General features: G+C 45.5%; 1 protein-coding gene across 1 annotated transcript; it reads right to left on the bottom strand.

Moving 5' to 3' along the window:
* Positions 1 to 187: 187 nt before the first annotated feature.
* Positions 188 to 21963, bottom strand: LOC133960792 (dynein axonemal heavy chain 12-like). Its single transcript, XM_062395632.1, has 71 exons — positions 21857 to 21963; positions 21311 to 21445; positions 21113 to 21188; positions 20116 to 20305; positions 19567 to 19633; positions 19314 to 19472; positions 19012 to 19204; positions 18729 to 18917; positions 18457 to 18610; positions 18269 to 18360; positions 17984 to 18162; positions 17749 to 17884; positions 17507 to 17632; positions 17266 to 17400; positions 16661 to 16854; positions 16342 to 16570; positions 16042 to 16227; positions 15749 to 15949; positions 15417 to 15611; positions 15195 to 15316; positions 14823 to 15105; positions 14590 to 14703; positions 14252 to 14408; positions 13949 to 14121; positions 13705 to 13857; positions 13370 to 13609; positions 12986 to 13231; positions 12751 to 12870; positions 12544 to 12653; positions 12258 to 12438; positions 11996 to 12136; positions 11795 to 11878; positions 11492 to 11680; positions 11235 to 11354; positions 10916 to 11104; positions 10655 to 10806; positions 10379 to 10517; positions 10098 to 10264; positions 9757 to 10012; positions 9038 to 9334; positions 8714 to 8892; positions 8410 to 8602; positions 8131 to 8292; positions 7844 to 8038; positions 7571 to 7704; positions 7317 to 7479; positions 7126 to 7206; positions 6843 to 7019; positions 6610 to 6741; positions 6434 to 6523; positions 6190 to 6330; positions 5840 to 6081; positions 5533 to 5680; positions 5263 to 5408; positions 4950 to 5164; positions 4646 to 4838; positions 4378 to 4570; positions 4099 to 4271; positions 3685 to 3825; positions 3415 to 3573; positions 3013 to 3308; positions 2674 to 2927; positions 2441 to 2578; positions 2202 to 2339; positions 1844 to 2077; positions 1539 to 1727; positions 1337 to 1440; positions 900 to 1242; positions 694 to 785; positions 520 to 587; positions 188 to 442 (listed from the first exon to the last, which is right to left on the bottom strand). The coding sequence occupies exons 1-71, from the start codon at positions 21961 to 21963 to the stop codon at positions 252 to 254; spliced, it is 11880 nt and encodes a 3959-aa protein (XP_062251616.1). The 3' UTR covers positions 188 to 251.
* Between the last annotated feature and the right edge of the window lie 970 nt (positions 21964 to 22933).

The raw sequence follows: 22933 nt of genomic DNA, 5'->3' as shown, positions 1-22933 counted from the left end.
ACAAAAGTGTGATGCTACAGTTTCATACGTCTGCAGCCAAAGTTTTCACTTCTTTTATTGAATCTCTTTTGTTGAATCACAATCACATGGGGGCGAGAGAGAAAAATGGGGAGAGAGAGTGGAGACGGAGCTGGTGGTGATTACGTTACATCACTGTTCATATAGCTGACTTACAATTAGTGCAGCAACCATGAGGGTTCGAACCCAGCAGAACAAGAACCACCTGAGTACAATTAGTTTTATTATGTGGCTCAATCGTCCAGCTGGCAGAGCAAGGCCACGCCGCGCTTGATCCAGTGCTGAGGGGGTTTGATGGTGGGCAGCGTCATGCCGATGACGAAGTTGGTGGAGTGGCCTGTGGTGGAGAGGCTCCCCCTCCTCTCACTGGTCTTGTAGATCGGGCAAATGTAGAGTTTCTCCGGGTCGTCGGTTAACATTTTAGCTGAGAGACAAGAAAATGATGAGCAACCACATTTATCTTAATTTGAGATTTGAGAAAACGGACGTCTGAATACTTACTGGGCTTGATCCAGATGATGGGCATCGTGTCGAACAGGACTTTTGGAAGCTGCTCATCCAGAACTCCACTGATGATAGAGACACACAACAGTTAAGATTTGTCTTTGTGCCGCTCAATTATCATGATATACAGTAACTATTATTCTAAATATATAAAAAAACGTATGTATGAACCTTTCTCTGTCCCATCGGGCGCCATCCAGAAACAATCCATTGACGTAAACGCCGTCCTGGGGAAACGTGTCGGACTCGGTGATGGGAAGAACCTGAGAGATCATGGGAACATGTCAGTGCCTTGTGAGGAATGAGATGAGATGTATGAGCGGTCTTTGAGTCAAAGGAGAAACCATCAGTAGGTGTGTGTGTGTGTGTCGTCTTACCTCAAAATCGAAAGTGAGCAGGTCAATGGGGACTTTGTACTTCCTGGCGTAGTTCTGCATAGCCCCGGTAAGGAAGGCCTGCGTGAAGAAGAACCCGGACAGCCAGAACACGTCGGGTTTGTTGCTGTCGTACCAATCCTGCAGGAACTTCAGCCTCGAGAGGAAGTCAAGTATGTAGCTGCCCAAGGGTTTGAGGCTCGGGTACGAGCGCTTGGCCCACTGCTCTGGGACCTTGCCCACAGCCAGACTGTTGGAAATGCCCTCTAGCTCCGCGTCCATCACCACCAGCCCCTTGAGGGCCTTCAGCACGTTCTGCAGACTCCGACGGATCACAACGCACAGCCTGACGGAGAGAGAGAGATCAAATAGCAATTAAGTCACGTTTGATAAATGTGTTGTTCGTCGTAAGGTTCCGACACGGAGCTGTTTGAACGTACGTGTTGTAGCGCTCCATCTCCTGGACGAGGACGGTGTTCATGCTCTCGTTGTAGAGCACCGGGAACTTGGCCAGAGCCTCCTCCGTGTCAAAGTTACTCGGCAGCTTTGGGGCACAAACATTAACAGCTGTCCGTGAGCATGACCACTAACATGGAGAACAAGGAGGACATCGTCTTATTAGCTTCATCGTATCATTCAAACCTTGCTAAGGATATCATCTGCGATGTCGTAGAGTGCGTTGTCGCTCCCGGAGCTAGCTCCTCCTTTGGCGCCACCACCCTGGGCGAGCAGCAGGGAATCGAACAGCAACTTTGTCTGCTGGAGATCTTTGGAAATGTCCACGTTGTCATGCATCCCGAACACCTCTGGCTGCTGGCCGGATGGAAGGGCCTAGCGCACAGGAATGTGAGGGAAGGTGTCGTTACTCAGTCGGCTGCACACCGCGGTACATGTATTTGTATTTTAAATTAAATAAAGACATATTTAAATGAATCGAGAGGTTTTACCTGCATGAACTTGATGTAGCCATTGTAGTCCGATGTTGGCGGGGCTTGGTAATGTCCACTAGGGGAGAAAGAGTGGTTTGATTTCTCGATGACATCCTTGTTGTAGAAATCCGCCAAGATGGTCACCAGGAGGCGCCGATCCCAGTCGTCTGTCACACGGCCGCCGTAGTTGCACTGCCCGGTCAGATACTGGATGGCCTCGAAGGGCACCTCGTCGTAACCGTTCACAAACAGCTGAAACAGAAAGTCATATTTGTTGCAATGGCAGAGAAGATGAATTTCTAAGGGCAGAGGACGGCCGATTTCAGATTGTTGAGCCCGACGATGCAAATATGATGAGTTGATTTGAGGTGATTACCTGTAGCTGCCTGATGCTGATGTGGAGGTCGGACTCGTTGAAGCCGTAGGGAATGTTCCAGCCCAGTGGACCGAACTTCTTCCGCTCCTGAACAAGTGCATGGAAGAAGCACAGTCCATACAGGAGCTTCCCCCAAGTCTGAAAGAGAAATCCCAGAGTCAGAGAACAGCCTGATCCTGACACGTTGAATGAGGAAATGCAAAAATCGTGTTGTGTCTAAAGAAGGACCCTCGGCTCACCTGGTGCTTCTCGGTATCGTTGAAGAACTCGGGGTCAGAAAGAGGATCCGTCAAGTAGGACTGAAGCAGGTTGAGCTTCAGTCCTGTAGGAGGCTCGTTCGTCATCTTCACTCCATTCTGCAGGATGGTCACTGGAAACTGAAACCAGACACATGGTATTTCTTCAGGACTCCACTCAGATGAGATCTCTGTATTGCTTCCTAATGTTCATAATGCAATGCACAGTGCTTTACCTTGGGTGAAGGGTAGCTTGTGAGCCACAGGCGGAAGTCAGGATTGCATGTTGACTCAGAGAAGGCCTCGCAGATTTTCTCCAGGGAGGACATCCAAGAAACCGCCAGATGGCAATTCTGTAAACACACCCACGCCCCCTCCTTCATGGCTGTGGAGATCATCTTAGCCGCGATGGGGCCCTGGCCCTGACCCAGAGAGATGCACTGGAACCTGGCCCCATCCATTCCCTTCTGAGTGGCAAACTTAATTAAGCCTGTGGAGATATTTCCGGGATTAGCATTAAAATGAAAGCATTCATGATATAGTTATGACATTGACTTTGGTAAAGTCCGACTTACTGGCCATGGGATCAGCTCCGGGGGACAACACAAACACCAGCGGGATGGTGGCGTTGGAGTCCAGGTAACTTTTACTCAGGTCGAAGGGAGGCGGCTGCACGTATTTCTTCCCCAGCTCGCCGGCCACATACTTGGTCACAGTCGGCACCATCTTGTCGGGACGGAGACACCGAACAATGATCATTTTCTGCAGGCCGTTGAGTCGATCACACCACGGTGCAGGCGGGGGGGTGTTGTGAGGCTCTTTGCTGTCGTAAAGAGTCTTGAAGTCCCCTGGAGACTTGATGAAGGCGTCACTGTGGAGTAAGAAAGCCAAGTATAACTCCAGTGGTCAGACATCATTCATAATAAACTAAAGGACGAAGATAATTAAATGAAAAGGAACGGCTCCGCGCTCTGTACCTTAGTCCCTGTAGTCCTGGCAGCACACTGGCTCGAAGTATCTCATCCCAGCTTTTGTCCTGGAGCCAGCTGGGGTCGGGGTTGGGGACGGTCGTCTGCAGCCCGACTCCTCCAGTCAGCAGGAACATGAAGTCCGAGTACTCAATGTTCTTCTTTTCCCTGAATGCAAATATCAATATGAGACGTCACGTAATTCATTCTCATACAAGAATCTGGTGTAATTCTGAAATCACATATCGACCAGTGTCCCGCGGGATTGTGAACACTTACAGTTGTATGTTGGCGCAGAGGAGGAAGGAGAAGAGGAGCTTGTCCTTCTCAAACAGGGAGCGACACACGTTGCAGTACAGGTTGTAGGTGAAGTGGTTGACCAGGATCTTCAGCCTCTTGGGCAGGTCGTTGGACTTTGCACTGATGGAGAAAACACACAACACAAAGAGTTGAAGAGGAACTAATAGTTAACATTAGATTTATGAGATTGTTCTCTGTTGATATTTAAAATGTAGCTTGATCTCTGGTGTATGAGAAAAGGGCTCAGTCAGATATTCTGACAGTACGATAAACCTATTCTATTTGTTACTTGTTACGTGTGTACATGACACATCCGTGTGGTTTAAAGCTTGTGTTAACAGTACGTTCAGCAGAGTGGATCTCGATGCACGAAGCTGCGTGTGAATCACCCACCTGTCTTTGATGGACTTGCCGTAGAGGTTGACGAACCAGTTCAGGGAGTACTGGTACATGGGGTCGATGTTGGTCAGATCGGCCATGCTGAAGAACAGCACAGAGGAATGCTTGGCAATGTCTCGGTAACCCTCCCTGGACGTTGCAATCTCGATCTCTGTCTTCTCTGCGATCTGGGTGGAAACAGTTCAATGTTAGATTACCAGACACATAAATGTCATTTGTACGTGAATGTAGAGTAACACATTCCAGAGCTCATGTTTTGCCTGTGGTCCGCACCTTCTGTTTATTGGAGATTTCTTCGGACATGACCTTGGCCGAGTCCAGAATCTGAATGGCACTCTCGTCCTCCAGGATGTTTCCCTTAGAAGACTGCAGCGTCTCCAGGATCTGATCCTCGATCTCCTTCAGCTGCCTCTTATTGTCAGCCGACTGCAGGATCAGTGCGTTCCTGGCCTTCTCCAGCTCGGGCCTGTAAGGTTCAGGAAAACAACAGTCAGATGCAAAGCTCTGCCTACGTGAGTGTTTCAGGCAAATAAAGCTGTACCTCTCCTTGGCCACCACAATACCCAGCAGCTGGTCCTCCAAGCCCTCTGGGGTGATCATGAAATTCAGCAGGGAAACCTTGGTGGACAGCTCCGGTAGGTAGTGAGGGTTCCTCAGCTTTGTGGTGATGTAGAGAAAGAAGTTGGGTGAGTACTCAATCACGCTGTCCCCCAGCTTGATGCAATCCACACCACCTATGAGAAAGAAAAATGATTTAACTTTCATTGACTTCAATTAAATGTGATTTCAAACAATGTACACTTTGTCAGATGAGTCTCTTAGAAGCAATATCCCATTCACAGCACCTTGCTTGAAGGTCTGTTTGAGCAGCAGTGGCTCCAGTGACGGGTCCAGCTCCTCTCCAACATTTTCCAGCAGCGCGGGAGTTCCAAACTGAATGCAGTTCTCCAGAGTCCTCATGTAGTCCTCATCTGTCAGCTTGATCACACTCAGGTCGTTGTCTTTCTCGGAATTCTTCACCCACCGGTTGGCCTGGCCCTGAGGGTCAATCATCAAGGGCCTGCAATGACACATTGAAGAAAAAACACTTCTTAGTTTGAACTATTTTAGCCAAAACCTGAAGATGTGGATTTAATACTTCAACAAGAACCGACTCACCATCGTCGTGAAGTACTGACGATGACGCCGTTGTCGATGGAGAAGGAGTCACTGGGGAGACCTGCGATGTTCCAGGCCCTGATCTTGATGGGATCTCCCAGGGTCTTACTGAGAGAGAAGTCATCTGATGACGGAATGTTCTTGGACTAGAGAGAGTTTGAGATGAGAGGAAAATAGATGAGGAACAATTCAAATGTGCAATCATCTCACTCAAATGGCGTGTTCGTTCAAATAGAGCTAAAAGAGCTACATGACAAACGGAGGTTATACCTGGCAGAGCTCGGTCCACGTCTTGGTGCAGTCCTGCCTGAAGCCGGCGGTAAAAGCCCCGAGGTAGGCGATGACCCCAGCTGAGATGAGAACATCTCCAGTCAGGTTGTCGTATGTGTTCTGCAGGTTATCTGCTGCCTCGGACCACCTGGACAGATCAAGAGCGTCAGCACAGATTCCAGTCCCTCGAATCCAATTCCCATCATATCAAACTAACTACAATGGCCCTGCCTGGCATACAGTCATGCGAAAAGAACATAACCTGCTTGACGGAGGTAATGAAACGTATTTTTCCGTGCATCCTCACCTGGTCTTCTCTCCACCCAGACCACCGATGAGTTTTTCAGCCCTCTCCAGCTTCTTGGCACACAGATCCACTTGGATCTCCAGCTGAGCCTTCTCCTCCGTTTTATCCTCAAAGGTTTTCGTGAGATCAGCCAATCGGTCCTCGACCTCCTTCAGCTGGCCTCGCTTCTCATCCAGCAGGGCCATGGTGGCCGACAGTGAACCCTCCGCCTCTGCCAGGCTGGCCTTCTTTGGGGCTACGAGCTAAAGTCACAGAGAAGGATCAAGTGTTGATGCAAACATACATAACCATGCATTTGTTATCAGGACACATTAGAGAGAAATGTCAGTGCAAATAAAGAAACACTGCACCTTCGCAACCCTGTCGTACACCTCCATTGCTTTTATCCACTTGCACAACCCCTCTGCTGCAGAAGAAGCCTTTGCCACTTTAGCTGCATCAAAGCCGGACTGAGTCATGTACTCATTACGGATCTGTAGCATCACAGCCGCCTGCGATGAAGAGATAAGCAGAGTTGTTCAGAACAGAACATGAAAATATAATTACATTGATTATTGATCATATTTAACAGGGATGTGGTTTTTTGACACTCACAGGAATGTTGTCTTTGTCATACTCCCTCAGATCTCGTAGGAAGTTCATGTCCCCGAGAAGCTTCTTGCTTGGACCCCAGTAATCAAAAATCTAGAAAAAAAATTGAGACATGTTTAAATGCTTTTGTTATGAGTAGTTTGAAAAATAATAAGGGATATTTTGGATATAAATCTGACCATTTTCCCACTCCCAGATGGATCTGGTATCCTGTCCGGCTTCGATTCCATCATCACACACACGGCTGCCATCACCAGCTTCACACCTGGGGGGGGATTCTTCATCGACTTCACGATTGTGACATCGGAGGGCTGAAATGAAAAGAAGCATCAACTTTAGCATAAAAAACGCTCCATGCATCAGCAGCTGTCTGAACTGCATCAGTTCAACGTGTGGTCGAAGGGGTTCTTACTTTCAAAGTGTTCAGGGCCGCGACGGAAGCTTTCAGGGCGGGGATGGCCTCGGCCAAGTCGCTCTCACAATCATCCTTCAGAGCCTGAGATGTGTTGGCTTTAATAGTCGCCGCCTCCTCATCAACACGGACCACTTTGCTTTTGGCCTCTACCTCCACAGACTCCTTCTCAATCACCTGTAAGTGGTCATATTCAGCATTGTAACATGATATCATCAGATATTTACGTTTCGTATATAATCTCGGTGAATGTTGCGGCTGAAAAAAAAGGCGATTTCTTCACCTTCATCATTTTGGCGTTCTCTATCTTTGCCACCTCCAGCTTCGGCTGTAGGTCCACAAGCTCCTTCTTCATCGCACCAACCTACAAGGAGACATTGTTTACATCAGGTTTGACAAAGGCGTGCGCAACATCTTGATATCCAAATAGAAAGGACAATAAAACAACACGGGTAAAAGTGGTGCTGCATTTACCTGAGACTCAGCGAAGGCCAGTTTATCCAGACCGTTGATATATCTCTGTTTGGCCCCCATGACAGCCTGTCGCTTCTGAGTGAGGAGCTGACGGAAAGCCGCGAGCAGCTCCAGGTAGGAAGTGGGCGTCACATAATTATGACGGCCAAGCTCAGAGAGGAACCTGCAAAGGAAACAACAGTGTGAAGTTCAGTGCGTCTAATTTACCTTTAACTCTCATTTAAGTCTGATCTCTAACAAACCACACGTCTTACCTGGTCGAGAGCTGTATGGCCGAGGTGTGGAAGGATTTGCAGATGGGGATGACGTCCTGCCTCTCGCCCTCACTCATCCCCACTGACTCCAGGAAGGAATTGGCCACCCGCTCCAGAGCCTCCTCGGGCCACGGCTGTCAGGGCAGAGAGGAGAAGATTCAGAGTGGGAACAAACACAGACGGTGCAAACACAGACTTACAGACACCGATAAGAACAGGGTCTACGATGAACCTCCAGTCACATCTCATATTGCACTCCTGGGTATGTAGTACCTGGAACCAGTCGATAGTGCAGCAGTTGATGAGAGATGGAAACTGGCGCAGGCGAGTTCGAAAGGCATCTCCAATGGGACTGAAGGCCACGACAATGTGCAGGTTCTCTTTGCAGCGGGACACGAAGAACGCAAATAGAGCCAGAGGGCTCAACTCAAGCTTCTTATTCCCACCCTCGGCAAGGGGACGCAGTGTCTGGAGAAAGGGAGATGAAGAACGTGAGCAAATGAGTTATATCAAATACAAATGGATAGGACCTCTACTCTTTAAGGGCTATTACAACCAACCTCGATAATCTCTTGCTTCTCGTCCATGGCAAACATATTGGGCACCTCTCCTGTGTTCAGGACACTGTCCAAGTCCTCCAGAAAAGCCTCTTCCTTGATCTGAGTGTCAGTTAGCAGGAACACCGTCTTCTGCCCCTTGAGCCCAGCATTTTTCAGCAGCATCTGTATTACAAGGACATTCTTGTTGAAGCTCTTCACAGTTGTATCGCGCACAGAGGTCGGAACAGTTTGAAAACCCATGAGAATAACAGGACTCTTTTCTCAACAATTAACGCTCACCTTGAGATCATCCCTCCAATCCGCAATGCTGTAGTTCTTTGTGATCTCAGGCTGGAACAGGGTCATGTGGGCCATGGACCCAGCCAGGCGTGTGATGGACTGACGCCCGCTGCCTCCCACTCCCACGAGCAGGGCATTGCCTCCTGGCTGCTTCAGCACGCGGCTGATGCGAGACAGATGCTCCAGGAGGTAGCTACATAGAAACATAATTTTTAAGTTAAAATTCACATGGAAACTGACTTGAACATAAAACTGATCTGTTTCACATAACGATCAAGGTCTTAATTTCTGTGCTGCTGTTTACCGGAAGATGACGAGGTTCATGTGGTTCTTGTGCGTCTGGTTGTACTCGCTGAGGCACGACACCACCACCTGAGAGAAGTCCTCCATCGAGGGCACCTCAGAGTACATGCGCTCATCATCCTCCAGGTCAGGCTGCATGTAGTCGCCAAACATAAGGTTGCTCATGTCCTCCTCAACCAGCTGAAAACATTTGATGCCACGGATTAGAGTCAGTTTTGTAAAAGTAAAGCACAAATTAAGTTATAAATGTGACGGCACCACATTTATACGGCATCCCAAACACGGTAACCGTAAAGCATGTGACACAACACAAAGTGTAACTTACTTCACTTCCTTGCTTCAGGTTATCAAACACCTCAACAAAATTCTCGCTGAAGTGATCGTTGAGGATGCTGTTCATCAGCTGGTAGAGCCAAGCTCGATCTTTGTCGTCCACCAGACGGTCGTAGTAGACCCGAAAGACCTCGTGGACGAACAAGCTTATCATGGTGTTTTTGTTCTGCAGAGACTCCTTCCTCAGCAGCAGACAGCCTTGGATGACGCGTGAGAAGTCTCGCAGGTTGAATGTGTAGTGAGACTTGGCTGGAGTTGGAAGCAGGTTCTCCATGGCTTTCTTATACACCTTTGGGAGATTAAAAGTAATGCATACTGTCAGAAAACTAAAGACAAGCTGTTTGCTCCGAGATTTTAACAAAGGTGTTCACACGATGCTAAAGTTCCAGTGAGTAGAATTTAGTGATATCTAGTGGTGAAAGGTCATATTGCAGCTGACCCCTCACCTCACCCTCCCCTTCCAAACATGGAAGTAAACCCTGTGGTAGCCTTCAGTTGTCATAAAAACTCAAAAGGTGTTTAGTTTGTCCATGTTGGGCTACTGTGAAAAAGAGAGAAGATCCGCTCCTGATGTAAATATAAAGTATTTGAATATAAAGGACCCATTCTAGGGTAAAGAAAACAACAATTCGTAACAATTTATGTAAAACACAGTAATGAAAAATCACCCTTTCACCTAAATCTGAGCAATGAACCTTTAAGCTCACTCACCTCCATGGTAGCCGTCACTATTTTGGTGCCAACACAGAAACAGTCAGAAGGGAATTCGTTGTTTTTCAGATAGAAGGACATCACATTGGAGAAGATGCGAACCATGGTGTCATCACTGAAGGCGTTGATGCCAAAAATGTTGAAATGTCGCAGGAAGCGAGCCGTCACTGCGTTCCTCCCGCCACCAGGGGGGCCCATAGCGCATAAGAGCTGGAGGTCGACGAGGGAGATTTTGGTGGTTTCCTTCAGATCGTACCTAATGGAGCATAACAGGTGTAAAATGAGCAATGGTTTAGAGCAACAAAAACTGAAACTGGTCGCTAATGGTTGATGGTTCATACCAGTTCTTGTGATCCATGTACTGTCGAAGAAGCTCCACAGGAGGCTGCGCTCCGAACTGCTCCAGAGCAGGCATGCTCATGTCATCCACAAAGATCACACACTTCTTTCCCACCGGGGGCCCGTACACTCCCTTCTTCCTCTTGTCCAACCTGGACATGATGATATGCTAGACACACACAAACAATCCTGTGATTAATAAAGCACCCAACACAATTTATATCAATTTGTAGTCGTCATCGAAACAATCCCTCAAGGAACCTAATTCCATGAAAATGCTCACCTGGGTTTGGTTTGCGCTTGTCCGTGCTGAAAAGTTGACAAAGAAGGGGACAAAGCGATCTCTGTCCAGGTGGTTCATCAGTTTCTCCTTCACATACACTGACTTCCCGGTACCGGTAGGACCAACAAACAGGGAGGGTCTGAGTAGGGACATGTTAAAATGCAAATGAGAACCAATAAATATCAACCAATAAAAAATATCTATGAGTAGATGGGCCACAGATACATTCACAACTATTGATATTAATGAAGCACCATTGATAGCGCCGGTACTTACACTCCATTGTTGATGCAGTGGTCAATAAGGTAGGTGTAGCGAGCCGTGTCGATGGTGGGAACGATGATGTCTTGCACTTTGGTCGTTTTGTCCCCCAGCTCGATGTTCCTGATGGTGTCATTCCAATGAACCCAGCGGCCTTTTCTTTTGAACTGAATTGGAGGTAAGTGGTTGTTATTTGTTGTGCGAATGAACAAAGGCAACGACACTTGTACAACTCCTGTTTGGAGTGTTGTTTGAACTTCACTATTCCGAAAATACCTCATAGAAGTAGTCATAGACTGTGCCCTCCGCATCCATTGGACACTCCCATTTCCCCACAGCTTCCGGGACTGGGAATTCCTCAGATTTTCCTGAGAGGATCGTCATTAAGAACTCGCTGAAAACCCCTTGGCTGTCTGTATCACAGCTGCCGCCCACTGACCACGTCATGGAGAAGGTAAAAGCAGCCTGGGATTGCAAAGAATGAGAGAAGTGGAGGTGTCACACAAAACAAATACAACTTCAACAAAAACAATAAAACCTTTGCATGGGTGTTTACAAGGTACAACGCAATGGTCGAATGATTGAGATCTTTTACCATGATCCAGGTGCGAATGTGTTCATCCGCAGAATCACTGTCGATGGGCTCAGTGAGCAGCATCTCAAACAGTCGACACAAGGACACCACAGTGTTGCTGTCGCTGGTGGGAACAACCTCCTGGAAACACAAGCATTATCAGGCATGAGAAAACGTTCCTTATACACATTAAAGTAAATTAAAGTCAACTGTGAGTTGGAGCTCGATCTTCTACAGATATTTGTGTCTGGATGGTTTGGGGGCCTAAGGTCACTCACCCTGCAGAGTTTGTGCAGCGTCCTGTGGGCAGGCGGCACGAGCCAATGGAAGAGCTCCATCATCAGCGAGCGGTTGTCCTCGCTCTGCAGAATTTCAGGAAGCGTGTTTATCCAGGAGATGACTAAAGGCTCCCAGCCCAACTGAGATGGCTCCATGTAGATCATACCACACCGACTGACCGTGGCAGGCTGCAGTGACACAAACAAGATCCAATTAGATCGGATAAGACAACAGAGCCAAACTGGGCTTCACGTTTTTGATTCTGTAGCGATGCACCAGCAGCCGTTGAGCTTCTAACTTACTGAGGCCTGTGATAGATCCATTGCCTCGAATATTAGATTCATCTGATTGGACATCTGGATGATCTCGCCACTCATCAGGCACAACTGTGGAGGAAGAGCAGAGCAATACAACATTTTAGTCCTACCGTGAAAAAGAATGAGAATCGCACACATCTAAGAAATGTTAAATGGTCTGAATGGTTTCACTATGTCTTTCTTTACCTTCTTGTTGTCATCCAGCACGGTGTTCATGCTCTCAATCCACAGTGTATCTATGGGACCGTCAAACACCACCCACTTGCGGTCCGGTGTCTCGGAAGCTGAGAACTCACGGAACGTGTTGGCCACAATCCCGTCGGTCCACTTGAAGTGAGAGAGAAGACGAAAAGGGAAAAGGTTACGAAGAGGAAAGGGATGCCTGCAGCATCACACCAATACTGTGAGAACCAGAGAATCAAGAGGATCCACAGTCCAAGCCATCTACCTCATGGGAAACTGGGTCAAACTGTCCAAAGAGCTGCCCCATGGTGATGGCCTTTGGGTTCACTGTCCTGAAGATGACTTTCTCCTCCTCGCACCCTCTCTTATTCATGAGAGTCAGAGTGTCAGCGAGAACGTGCAGCACTTTGGTCTTTCCGGCAAAGGGCTCTCCCACCAGCATGAATCTGAAATGTAAAAAAGGAATCTTTCCATGCAAAATTTTGTTACGGGAAACAAGCTCAGTACAATGTCAAAAATGTTGTACTGTGAGAAAGTGAAATGTAACATACCCGTGCCTAACGATCATCATCTCATAGGTCTGAATCATCTTCGTTAGGAAGAAGTCTGTTTGCTGGAGGTTGTGTTTCTCACAACAATCTCCAGCAGCCTCCAGGAACAGCTGCAAAAGGTACAGAAAAACATTTGAATATACAAACACATACAGTAGGTGTGTTTAAACTTAGTACAAAAGAATGTGTAATGAAGATGCATCTGACCTTATAGTCCGCCTCGGGGAGGGTGATGCCGGGGAACAAGTCACTGAGGATGCCGTTGAATAGCGGAATATCATGGGCGAGAAACTTGGGCTCATTAACATCCTTGATGGACCTGAGGAGCTGAGTGACAAGACATGAAAGTGAAAGGGTCAGAAACAAGAGACCAAGAAACCCCCCCAAAAGTGTCTAAATAGGAAACTGTGTCAAATGTTGAGACAATGCATGGGTTCAATACCAGTATGTCCTCGTTCTCATCCGGAAAGTTCAGCTTGAGGTTTCCTGCAGCCACGAGCACGGCTTTGACAGCTCTCATACCATAATCATAATGGAACTGGGACGAGAGCTGCTCTGAACAGAGCCTGTAGGTCATCACTATCTTCACTGACAGTGGTTTGGCATTGAGGAAACCGTATGAGTACAGGGAGATCTCTGCAATCAGGGCGTAGTTGGGGACCATCATGGCGACCGTTCGGAACAACACCTGCATGCAGATAAGACCGAAAAAGTTGGTCATTTTCACATTTCCTGAATATAAAGTTACATTATAATGAAGATGTTCAAAAGCTTGATCATCATAATTTTATGTCTGGTAGAATATTGATTATCCGTGGCAACAGACCTTGAGATTGTCTGGGAGCTCTGAACGTCCTGCATAGCCAGGATTCATCGTGATGGACACAAAGCAGTTGGGGTTGAGCTTTAGTATTGTACCCTCGAAGTCAAACTCCTCCAGGTTCTGCCCAACCGCTCTCTGGATGGAGAGAACCTGCTGGGCCACCACTGACAGCACCTCCAGCTCGATACGGTTGAACTCATCAAAGCAGGCCCACGCACCAGATGAGGCGAGACCCTTGAAAAACTTGGAGATATCGTAGAAACGGAATCATGTTAAAAAACCTTTTCCATTCGTAACAATGCCATCATGATTATGAATCTACAGTTTGCTGATGATACTTTTCCCATAGCGATGTAATCCAGTCCATCTGAACAGTTGAAGACCACGCACTGCACGGCGAGAGCTTTGGCAAGATCTTTGGTGGTTTCGGTCTTTCCTGTTCCTGCCGGACCCTCGGGTGCACCGCCCAAATTCAGGAAGAAAGCTCCGATCTGAGACAAAGGTAGGGCATGGGATTTAACTCTCAATGCTGAAAGTTGGCATGTGCTCATATACAAGGAGATTGTTTGTTTGGCGTTTTACCAGCGTTCTGTAGCATCTGTCCGTCAGTGGGGTTATGACCAGACGGGGTGAGTTCCCCAAGTACTCGTAGGCATATTTCACGTCACAGTTGATGATGCGAACACGAACGTTATCGTTATTCCAGTAGTAACGCAGCTGGGCGAGCCACTGGAAGTCTGTTTCATTCGAAACGCCTGTTAAAATATGGTCAATGGAAATTAGTTTGTGGAGTAGTTATCTGGTTGCGGTTTCTGGGCGCAATTGTGGGTGCTGAAGCAAAACTCTGTGAAACTTATCAGCTCTGAATGTTGTGCTGTGAGGTACCTTTCTCGATCAGCTCCATGACCACATCCCGGGCGTGGACATCAATCGTGACCAGTGCTCCCAACGTGGTCCTGGTTTGTTTGGGCAGTTTCCCTCGCACCAGCTGCACGACATCCGTCAGCTGCACCTGGAGTTGCTCGTAGTACTCCTTCAAAGCCTACATGGATCACAATCACTGTTACTGTTTCATCTCCACTGTGACACTATTAAGGCGCCATGATAATCTAGAGAAATAGTCTATCAAATGCCATTGCTCCTAGGCTACAAAGGATTTTTCAGAAAATGACATATTGCTGTAATTGTTGGTATTTGAAAACTTCAGCCATAAAAAAACGTACATTCTTGAAGATGGCCTCATGCACCTCCGTAGTCCAGAAAATCTGGGAGGTGGCGAGCACCACCTGCCCAGGCCACTCCTTCACCCACTGGTTCCGCTCGGTGTCAGCATAGGCCTGTTAATACGTGTTTAGCATGTTTAGCACTCAGCTGTCGCTCACTATTACATTTGACAAATCAAGATATACAGTATATATATATATATAACATAAGGTATGGAGAACAGGGATCTCACCAGTCTGGACTGGGCGACTTGGTCCCTGACACTTTGAATCATCATGTCCTCCACCTGCAACAACCACTTCTCCACAGCTCCTTTGGCATCTGACGTAGAAATATTGCGTATTAGCTGTACTCGCTCCCCCTCACTGCTGTACATTGCCTGGATATCCAGATTGGAAAGGAAGTCCAGCTTGGAAATGCCCTCAAAGCACTTCTTGAGATGGGGCTGCACCCGCAGAGGGTCTTTGGTCTCAGACAGGATCTCCAGCATTTCATCATTGGACAGAAAGAAGAACCTGGATGCGACATGGATAACAATCAAATATAATCTGTGACATGAACAAAGATTTGGATGAGAGGAAACTATGCAGAACATTTTGTTTACCGTGGGAAGAAGAGACGTTTCTTCTCCAGATAGGCATTCAATCCTTTCATGATGACTTCCAGGAGGTTGTTGGACTCGATCAGTTTTTCTAACAAACCAGGCATTGAAGTTGCTGGCAAAACCTTTCATTAAAAAAATCAGAGGTTAACTCCAACATTGTATCCTTCAGGTTTTCTCTCTTTTTATCGTTTAATGATCATTAACAATGGTTTTGACAAGTACCTTAGAATTCTTAACGCAGTGCTTCATGATTTCTTTCCAGGATTTGTCCACAATTTGGAAAAGTTTTCCCTCCTTTGGAATCTGCTGCATGATGTCCTCAGAGGAGAAGATGGGCTCCAGGTAGAGCCACGAACTCTGTACCTTCAGCCACTCATCCAGGGTCTCCTGGATGTGAAGCAGGCCCATCTCCCATTCCTGAGGTCAAAAAAACCAAGAGTTCAAGGACTGAATACACAGCAGGTGAATTCAAAATACACCCCCCAGCTCGAGCCCTGATGCAAGTTGAGTCTTTGTTTAGTATCTTTGTACATTCCCTAAAACATTATACGAACCTTGATCTCCTCCTCAATGGGCTTGATGAAAGGCGAGCCCTTCATCGTCTGAGTCTTAACAATCTGGTCGTCTAGAGTTGTCTGAATATCATCCCAGCAAACCAGGATGGATATTCCCGTCTCCCTGTACGGTTGGTGGTTGAAAGAAATGTCGTCCCAAACGATTGACATGGCTTGCACCGCCTTCTCCAAGGAGAATTCCTGTTAAGACACAAATAGTGTGAGTACAGTCAACACGTAGATACACTATTGAGGTTTTAACAAAATGATAGGAAAGCTTCAAGAGTCCTGACTTTGGTAGCAGCAGCACTGATGACCTCAAACTTCGCCAGGCAAGGACCCAGGTTCTGTTTGAGGACGTTGCGTAGTTTCGTACGAGGGTCGGGGGTGAGGTCGCCCCCAAAGATTTCTGACATCTGCTTCCAGTGGCGGCCTCTGATGCCTGGATTGCACAAGGTGGTCACCAAGGGGATGTGCTCCTGTTGAAACATGCACAGTCCACTGAGTATTATGGCATCAGGACTTCAAGACAAGAGATTCCATTCACTGTAAGACTTGATGACATCAATGAGCCGCTAAGTTTAATACAATACCTTGAACAGTTTGATCTGCGCCAATACAGTGGAGCAGAAAAGTTCTGTGGGAGACTCCTGCTGCTTCGGTTGCGGATGAGCCTTCTTGTTCTTCTTCTCGGCCTCTTGCTTGAGCTCTCTCTGTTTCTTCTGGAACTTCTTCAGCATCTTGTAGATCTCCCTGTAGAACTCATCCATCTCTACCTCCATGCTCTGCCCATCGAGCTCTGTGAAGATTCCATCCATCCAGCTATACACAAAGAGGATAACAGGTTATCAGGGTATATCTATAAAATTATACACATATATATGTATAACATGCATCAAACTGAAAATAAACCTTTTCTCTGTGTTCTGCCACTTCTGTGCAAGCTCAAACAGCCTGTGGTACGTTGTAATGTTCTCTCTCATGATATCAAGCTCCGGGAAAGTTATGAGTTCCAATTCATAGACGGCCTCCTCCTTGTTAAGGGAGTTGATGTTCCTCTCAGTCTCATGGAGAAGTTCCCGAACCTTCAGCACATCGGTGATATACTACCAAACAAAAAGTACAAGACAGTTCATTATTTATACAAACAACTGAAAGAGAACACAAAATAAATTGAATAAATTAATTAATGAAAAGGTTCTGACCCCCAAAAATCTAAATAGAATAAAACAAAGTGGCAAAACGGAAAATTTCTAATTATTTTCATTCATTTTATTTCCATTGATTGTGTCATAATTTTTTCAGTCATGTGTCCCTTCCAGTAATTTCAGGTATTGTTATTTAATTTTTTTAATGTGCTTTTTTCTGAATAGAGTAGGATGAGAAGATCCAGATGCATATTTACCATACAGATGTGAGAGTGATATATTTTCTCATCTTACGCAAGACAGCAAATACGTGTATATCCCAAAATTATTATCTATTGAGGCAATCTGAAAGCACTTATGACTCTGTACCTCAATCGTCTGGTCCAGCTCGGAGTAATATTGGATGTCGTCGACTCTAATTTCCAGCTTCCGCAGCTGTGTGGATATCGCCTGTCTTTTGGAAAACATCTCTTCCACTCCTTTCTGCTTGGACGTGAAGAGGATCTGGAAATAACAGAGAGGCCCAGAATTAGGTCCTCAGAAGAAGAAAGCATGAAAAAATCATAAACATCGGTGATATCAAGTTAAAGGCCGACACACAGACACTTACATCCTCATTGAGTTCTAAGACGTGCTGGATTTTCTCTGGCCACCTTATGAGAATGCTATTAAGGACCAGATCCTCATTGTCAAAGATGGCGTAATCAAAGAGCATCATCATATTGAAGCGGGCATCCTGTCAAAATACAAAGTGGTAGGGATTGGTGTTAGACCAACTATACAATAACTCAAATCCATATATTAACTTGTATTATAATTTGTACAAGTAGTAAGAATCATTCGGTTACTAACATCAACTTTTTGTTCCAGTTGTGCAGCACCCTTTTTTTTAATGAAATCGATGAACTCAACCATCTGAGCTATGTCCTCCGTCGTCTTGGGTACAATCAGAGCTTTCTCTCTGATCTTTTCAAACTCCGAACAGATCCTTCGAACGGAAACCGAAAGTATTAAATATATGTCAAAATGTCAACGTTTAAAAACACAGAACAAGGGTTTATTGTGAAAGTTACGAGAAGTGACTCACTGTAGATTCTGCTTGCGGTAGCTGCTGAGCATCTTCTGTCGAAGTATCTCAGCGTAGCTCTTGGCTGTGCTGGCGAGCCCGTTCCTCAGCTCCTCACAGTTCAGATAGACCAGTGAGATGATGACTTCTTTTGGCAAGCTCAGAATCTCAAACTGCAGAGCATGAAAGTCTTCTATCCGCTGTAAAAAGGGCAGTGAAATCGAACATTGATATTGATCTGGGAAACTGACAGCACGTCAGGTTTAGGCACATATGCGGAACGATTTGGACATTTTTATCCGTTACCTTGTTGTACTCGTCAAAAGAGTGCTCCTCTTCCATGAACTTCTCCACATCCGCCTTTGCAGTTCCATTGACGAGCCAGCCGTACTTTTCGACTGCAAAATAAAGCAGCAGTTAGCACTGAAGTGACTTAAGATCAGTGGATGACCTCAATGATGGGGAGATTACTGGGAGAGTCTATGAAACATTACCATAGGTGTTGAGATGTTTCTCAGGATCCTTCATATTCCTGCACACACACGCCTTTAGTATATCTTGAGCCCAGGATGTGATGGGTGCAGGCACTTCAGCATCAACATATGAAGGCCTGTTGTCTCCCAGCCAGGACTGGATCGTCGGGACTCTCTGTGGATCGTTATCACATTTTAGCCCTAGCTTAGCACACATGTATAACATCGGTAGCTCTAAACAAAATAACATGACATCAAATTGGGTTTTGAATGGCTATCACGCGTGACCTCACCTGCATTGTAGTTGTGATGGAATCGAGAATCCCCAAAACATATTCTTTCAGATCTTGTGAGGGGGGGTACATTTCGATCTTCTCATCATCAAAGGTCAAGGCCAGACTGAAGATGGGCAAGAGGTGTTCGTTTCTCGGCTCGAACAGCTCGGCAAGCTCCTCCACGTTCCTCTGAAGCATGGCTTTCATCTTGGAATTAACATGTGAACAAAATCTCCAATTAGTCCAAATGGGTGATCAAAGAAACACACATTAAAAAAATCCAGCCTTAAATCAGCATTACCTGGTTGGAGATGAGGGTGGAGGCACAGTTATAGAAGGAATCCAATGCATCTGTAATGTCATCCATGTATTCTTTCTTGGTAAGCAGGTGGATGACATTGTGATACCAGACTTTCATGACATGCTCCTCTGTTCTTCTACACCCGTCGGCCATTTTTTCCTGTAGACTGCCATAGTTCACGGGTCCGGAATGCCTGAACCAGCAGAAGCCAAAAGGAAATCAGAAAAACTTCCCATGACACATCCCAGTTATCTGCTTATTCTAGCAGAATCCATTTTAGCATTCGTGTCGTTTTTTCTTACCGGCATCCGGGAAGATCGACCAGGACCAGCGTGAAAAATGTCATGTTCCCCAAATCCGAAATTGCCCGGAGGACCGGATGAGAAATGTGCAAGTTACTTTCCATCAACTGGCAGTTTCTGATAAACGTCTTGTGCCAATGCGGGGAGACAACAACAGCTCTGGAAAAAAACAGAAATGTATTTTTTTTTTAAAGGTATGAAAATGCTACAACTGTTTGGTTATTCTGTTTATTTCTGGACGTTAGATACTCACCTTGCGCGAGGAGCTTCCTGCTCTTCTGAGCAAAGCGTCTTATCCGGATTCTTTATTGTAGAGTCAACTAATGGGGGGGGGGGGAGATATGGCATAATGAGACATGATTCACTTGTACCCTCTACATAACAATCAGAATCAGAAAGTATTTATTGCCAAGTAGGTTTACACCTACAAGGAATTTGCTCTGGTTATTAGTGCATACAATGAACATAGAACATACAAACACAACAAATACAACACACATAAGAAAAGCAATGAAAAATAAACAATATATATTTACTCACTATTTACTTCTTATTTAATCACTTTTTCTAATATTTATACAAAGTAACATTTATTTAGACATAAACATATCAAATAAAAATATATAAAAGAAAGAAAAAGTGAAGTAAAAAGTGAAATGCAAAATGCAAAACAGTGAACAGTGTCAGATTGCAATATGCAATGTAATGCAGTATAATATAATAGAATGTGTCAACATATATATATATATATATATACACTACACACAGGCTGTAGCCTATATTAACAAACAACCGGCAATACCGTTGTGTGTGATCAGAGCAATGCTGAAGTTGTTGCAGAGTTCCGTGTAGAGCTCCTTCAGCTGTTTCTTGGACTGAGCGTTCTCTTTCAGCTGCTGCGGGATTCGGTCACCGACTGAGTCCAGCCACTCTCGTGGGATGGGAGCGACTGGGCACTTCTCCACTCGCTGCTTCAGGAGCTCGTAGATCCTCTGCAAATGGGACCGAAATATGATAAGAGAGGCGTGATATACATAAAAGTAAATAAGGACATAGATGTAAATAAATAGAGACATACATACAAATAGATTTTATTGAGATGAGAGATCTTGGAAGGTCAAATTTAAAACTAAAAAGAAAATCTCACCCTTTCCTTCCCCCTCTCAGTACGCCACTGTAAAGCAAGTAGAGAATAAAACATTGTTATTAACCAATAGTTGTATATTAATTCATATTCAGGTTATGCATATGTAGTTGGATCACTGTCATACAGGAGGTAAAAATGATGGCTCTGACTGCGCCCTCCCTAGCTGCATGCATACTGATGCCTTGTTCCTTCTGGTCCTTGCTTCAGCATCCATTTCTTGAGACAACCTGCAATAATTCAATCAACAAAGTGTGAGCACAGTGTAAACACAGAAGCCAACACAATTATTTAGACGTCAAGATATGAGTGGGGCTCTGACAAAGAAATAAATCCTACATTGATTGCTGGTGCTCCTGTAGTTTTCCCTCTTTCAATCGGCTTTTTTGAGTAAGTAACCAATTTTTTAACACCTGCGTTGCTGCCTCCACCTGCTCGACCTCACTTAGTTGAGAAATATACGGCAAAGGGATACTGAAAAAAGCCAAAAGAGGAGGAGACAGTGTTTTAGGTTGGGTTAAAGCTCGGTTGGTTTCCACTTGGTGAGACAGCTGAACTGTCACTTTACTGTGGGGTACTGACAAAGACGAACTTACTATGGGTCAAGGGGTACCCTCTTTTTTCTGAGCGGAAAGCTCGCAACCCGGGGACGCACTGGGTACTTCGGTGCCCCCTTCAGTTTAACTGTTTTAGAATCCTCAGCAAAGATAGTCCTCTTTGGCAGAAGCCCCCTGAAAAGAACCAGAGGAGGATGGGAGAGAGTTTTTAGGTCCGGTTAAACCAGGTTGATTTCCACTTGGTGAAGCAATTGAACTGTCACTTTACTGTGGGGTACTGACAAAGACAAACTTACGATGTGTCAAGGTTTTTCTTCTGTTCGCTGAGCTGCAAGACCTCAACCAGGGGCAGATCCTGCTCCTTTGTGGTCCCCTTCGGATTAACTGATGTAGTAACCTCAGCATTAAGAGACCTGTTTGGCAAAGGGACTCTGAAAAACAACAGAGGTGGAGGTGAAAGAGTTTCAGGTTGGGTTATGGCTATTGTACGTTAATGCGAGGTTGATTCCCACTTTGTGAGTCAATTGAACTGTCGCTTAACTGTGGGGGACTGACAATGACAAACTTACGATGTGTTGAGGGATTCAGTCTTCCTTCTGAGCTGAAAGACCTGTACCGCGGGAAGTACTGGGTCCTTCGGTTTCCCCTTCGATCTAACTGTTTTAGAAACCTCAGGAGAGAGAGTCCTACTTGACAAAGCCCGCCTGAAAAGAAGCATAAGCGGAGGGGAAAGAGATTTAGCTTGGGTTATGGCTGTTGAACAATAATGCTAGGTTGATTTCCACTTGGTGGGATGATTGAACGGTCACTTTACTGTGGGGTGCTGACAAAGTCAAACTTACGTTGTGTCGAGGCTTTCCTTCTGATCTATGAGCTGCAAAACCCCAACCGGGGGCAGGACTGGGCCCTTCTGCAGAGCCCCTATATGCCGTGACATCTCATTCATCATTGTGGCGCTAACTCTGTCGAAAAGTTAATCAGATATGAGATAACAATTAAAAAGGAAGAGTTTGAGACAGTGTTTGTGTTGAAAGTTCTTACAAGTTTTTGTAAGCTTCGCTAGTCTCCAAATTTGTGAACTGTCGCGAATGATATGTCACTCTAAAAATGTATGTGAATCAAGAAGTTTTTTCTGAATTGAAGCAGCAAATCAAAGGTTAACTTTGAATGGAAAGCTGGGTTGCTTGACTTCTGGCTCTCGACTGCCTTTGATTATAAGAAGCTTCCTTTGAAGAGGCTGCCATGACATGAAAAGTGCCTTGAGATGACGTCTGCTAGGATTTTAAACTGACTTGAAATTTGATTTAAAATAGTAAATAAATTGGGGTTGTTTATTTCATTGTTGCATTGTGTTTTCATCAGCAATCAACATAAATGTTTTTATTTCGAGGTAACTCTGTTTCATTCACTGCACTGCAATGAGAATACTGAACCAGAGCTATGATTTGTTTTACCTGCTATAAATTGACAATGTTATGAGGCACGTAGTCTTGTATCCTTTGATTCCATAGGGTCAGAATTCAGTAACAAAGTTCCAAACATGTTGTATTTGTTATTTAAAACTTTCATATGAACCATGTTCATTCAAATACACGATACTGTCAAATTAAATGTCTATATTTCACATCGTATCCAGAACCTCTAGTGAATATGGACTACATCTTTATAGCCTAGCAACTGGTATAGGGGGATAGACATCTTTTCAGCCTGAATGATGATTGTGTATAACTGTTATAATGGATACACACTGATCATACCTTTCCTCCATCATTACAGCTAAAGTACAAACTGCTGCACTGGGCTCATTTTAAATATGAGGCAAGCTTCTTGTTCCTTTACCCGGCTTTGATCTTACAGCGCACAGATGACAGCACCACGTTCTGTAAGGTTCATATGAAGAACTACTTTAATATTGTGCT

This window comes from Platichthys flesus, chromosome 9 (assembly GCF_949316205.1).
Source record: "Platichthys flesus chromosome 9, fPlaFle2.1, whole genome shotgun sequence".
Taxonomy (NCBI): domain Eukaryota; kingdom Metazoa; phylum Chordata; class Actinopteri; order Pleuronectiformes; family Pleuronectidae; genus Platichthys; species Platichthys flesus.
The sequence above is the reverse complement of the archived record's forward strand: the minus strand, read 5'-3'. Positions and strand labels throughout refer to the sequence as shown.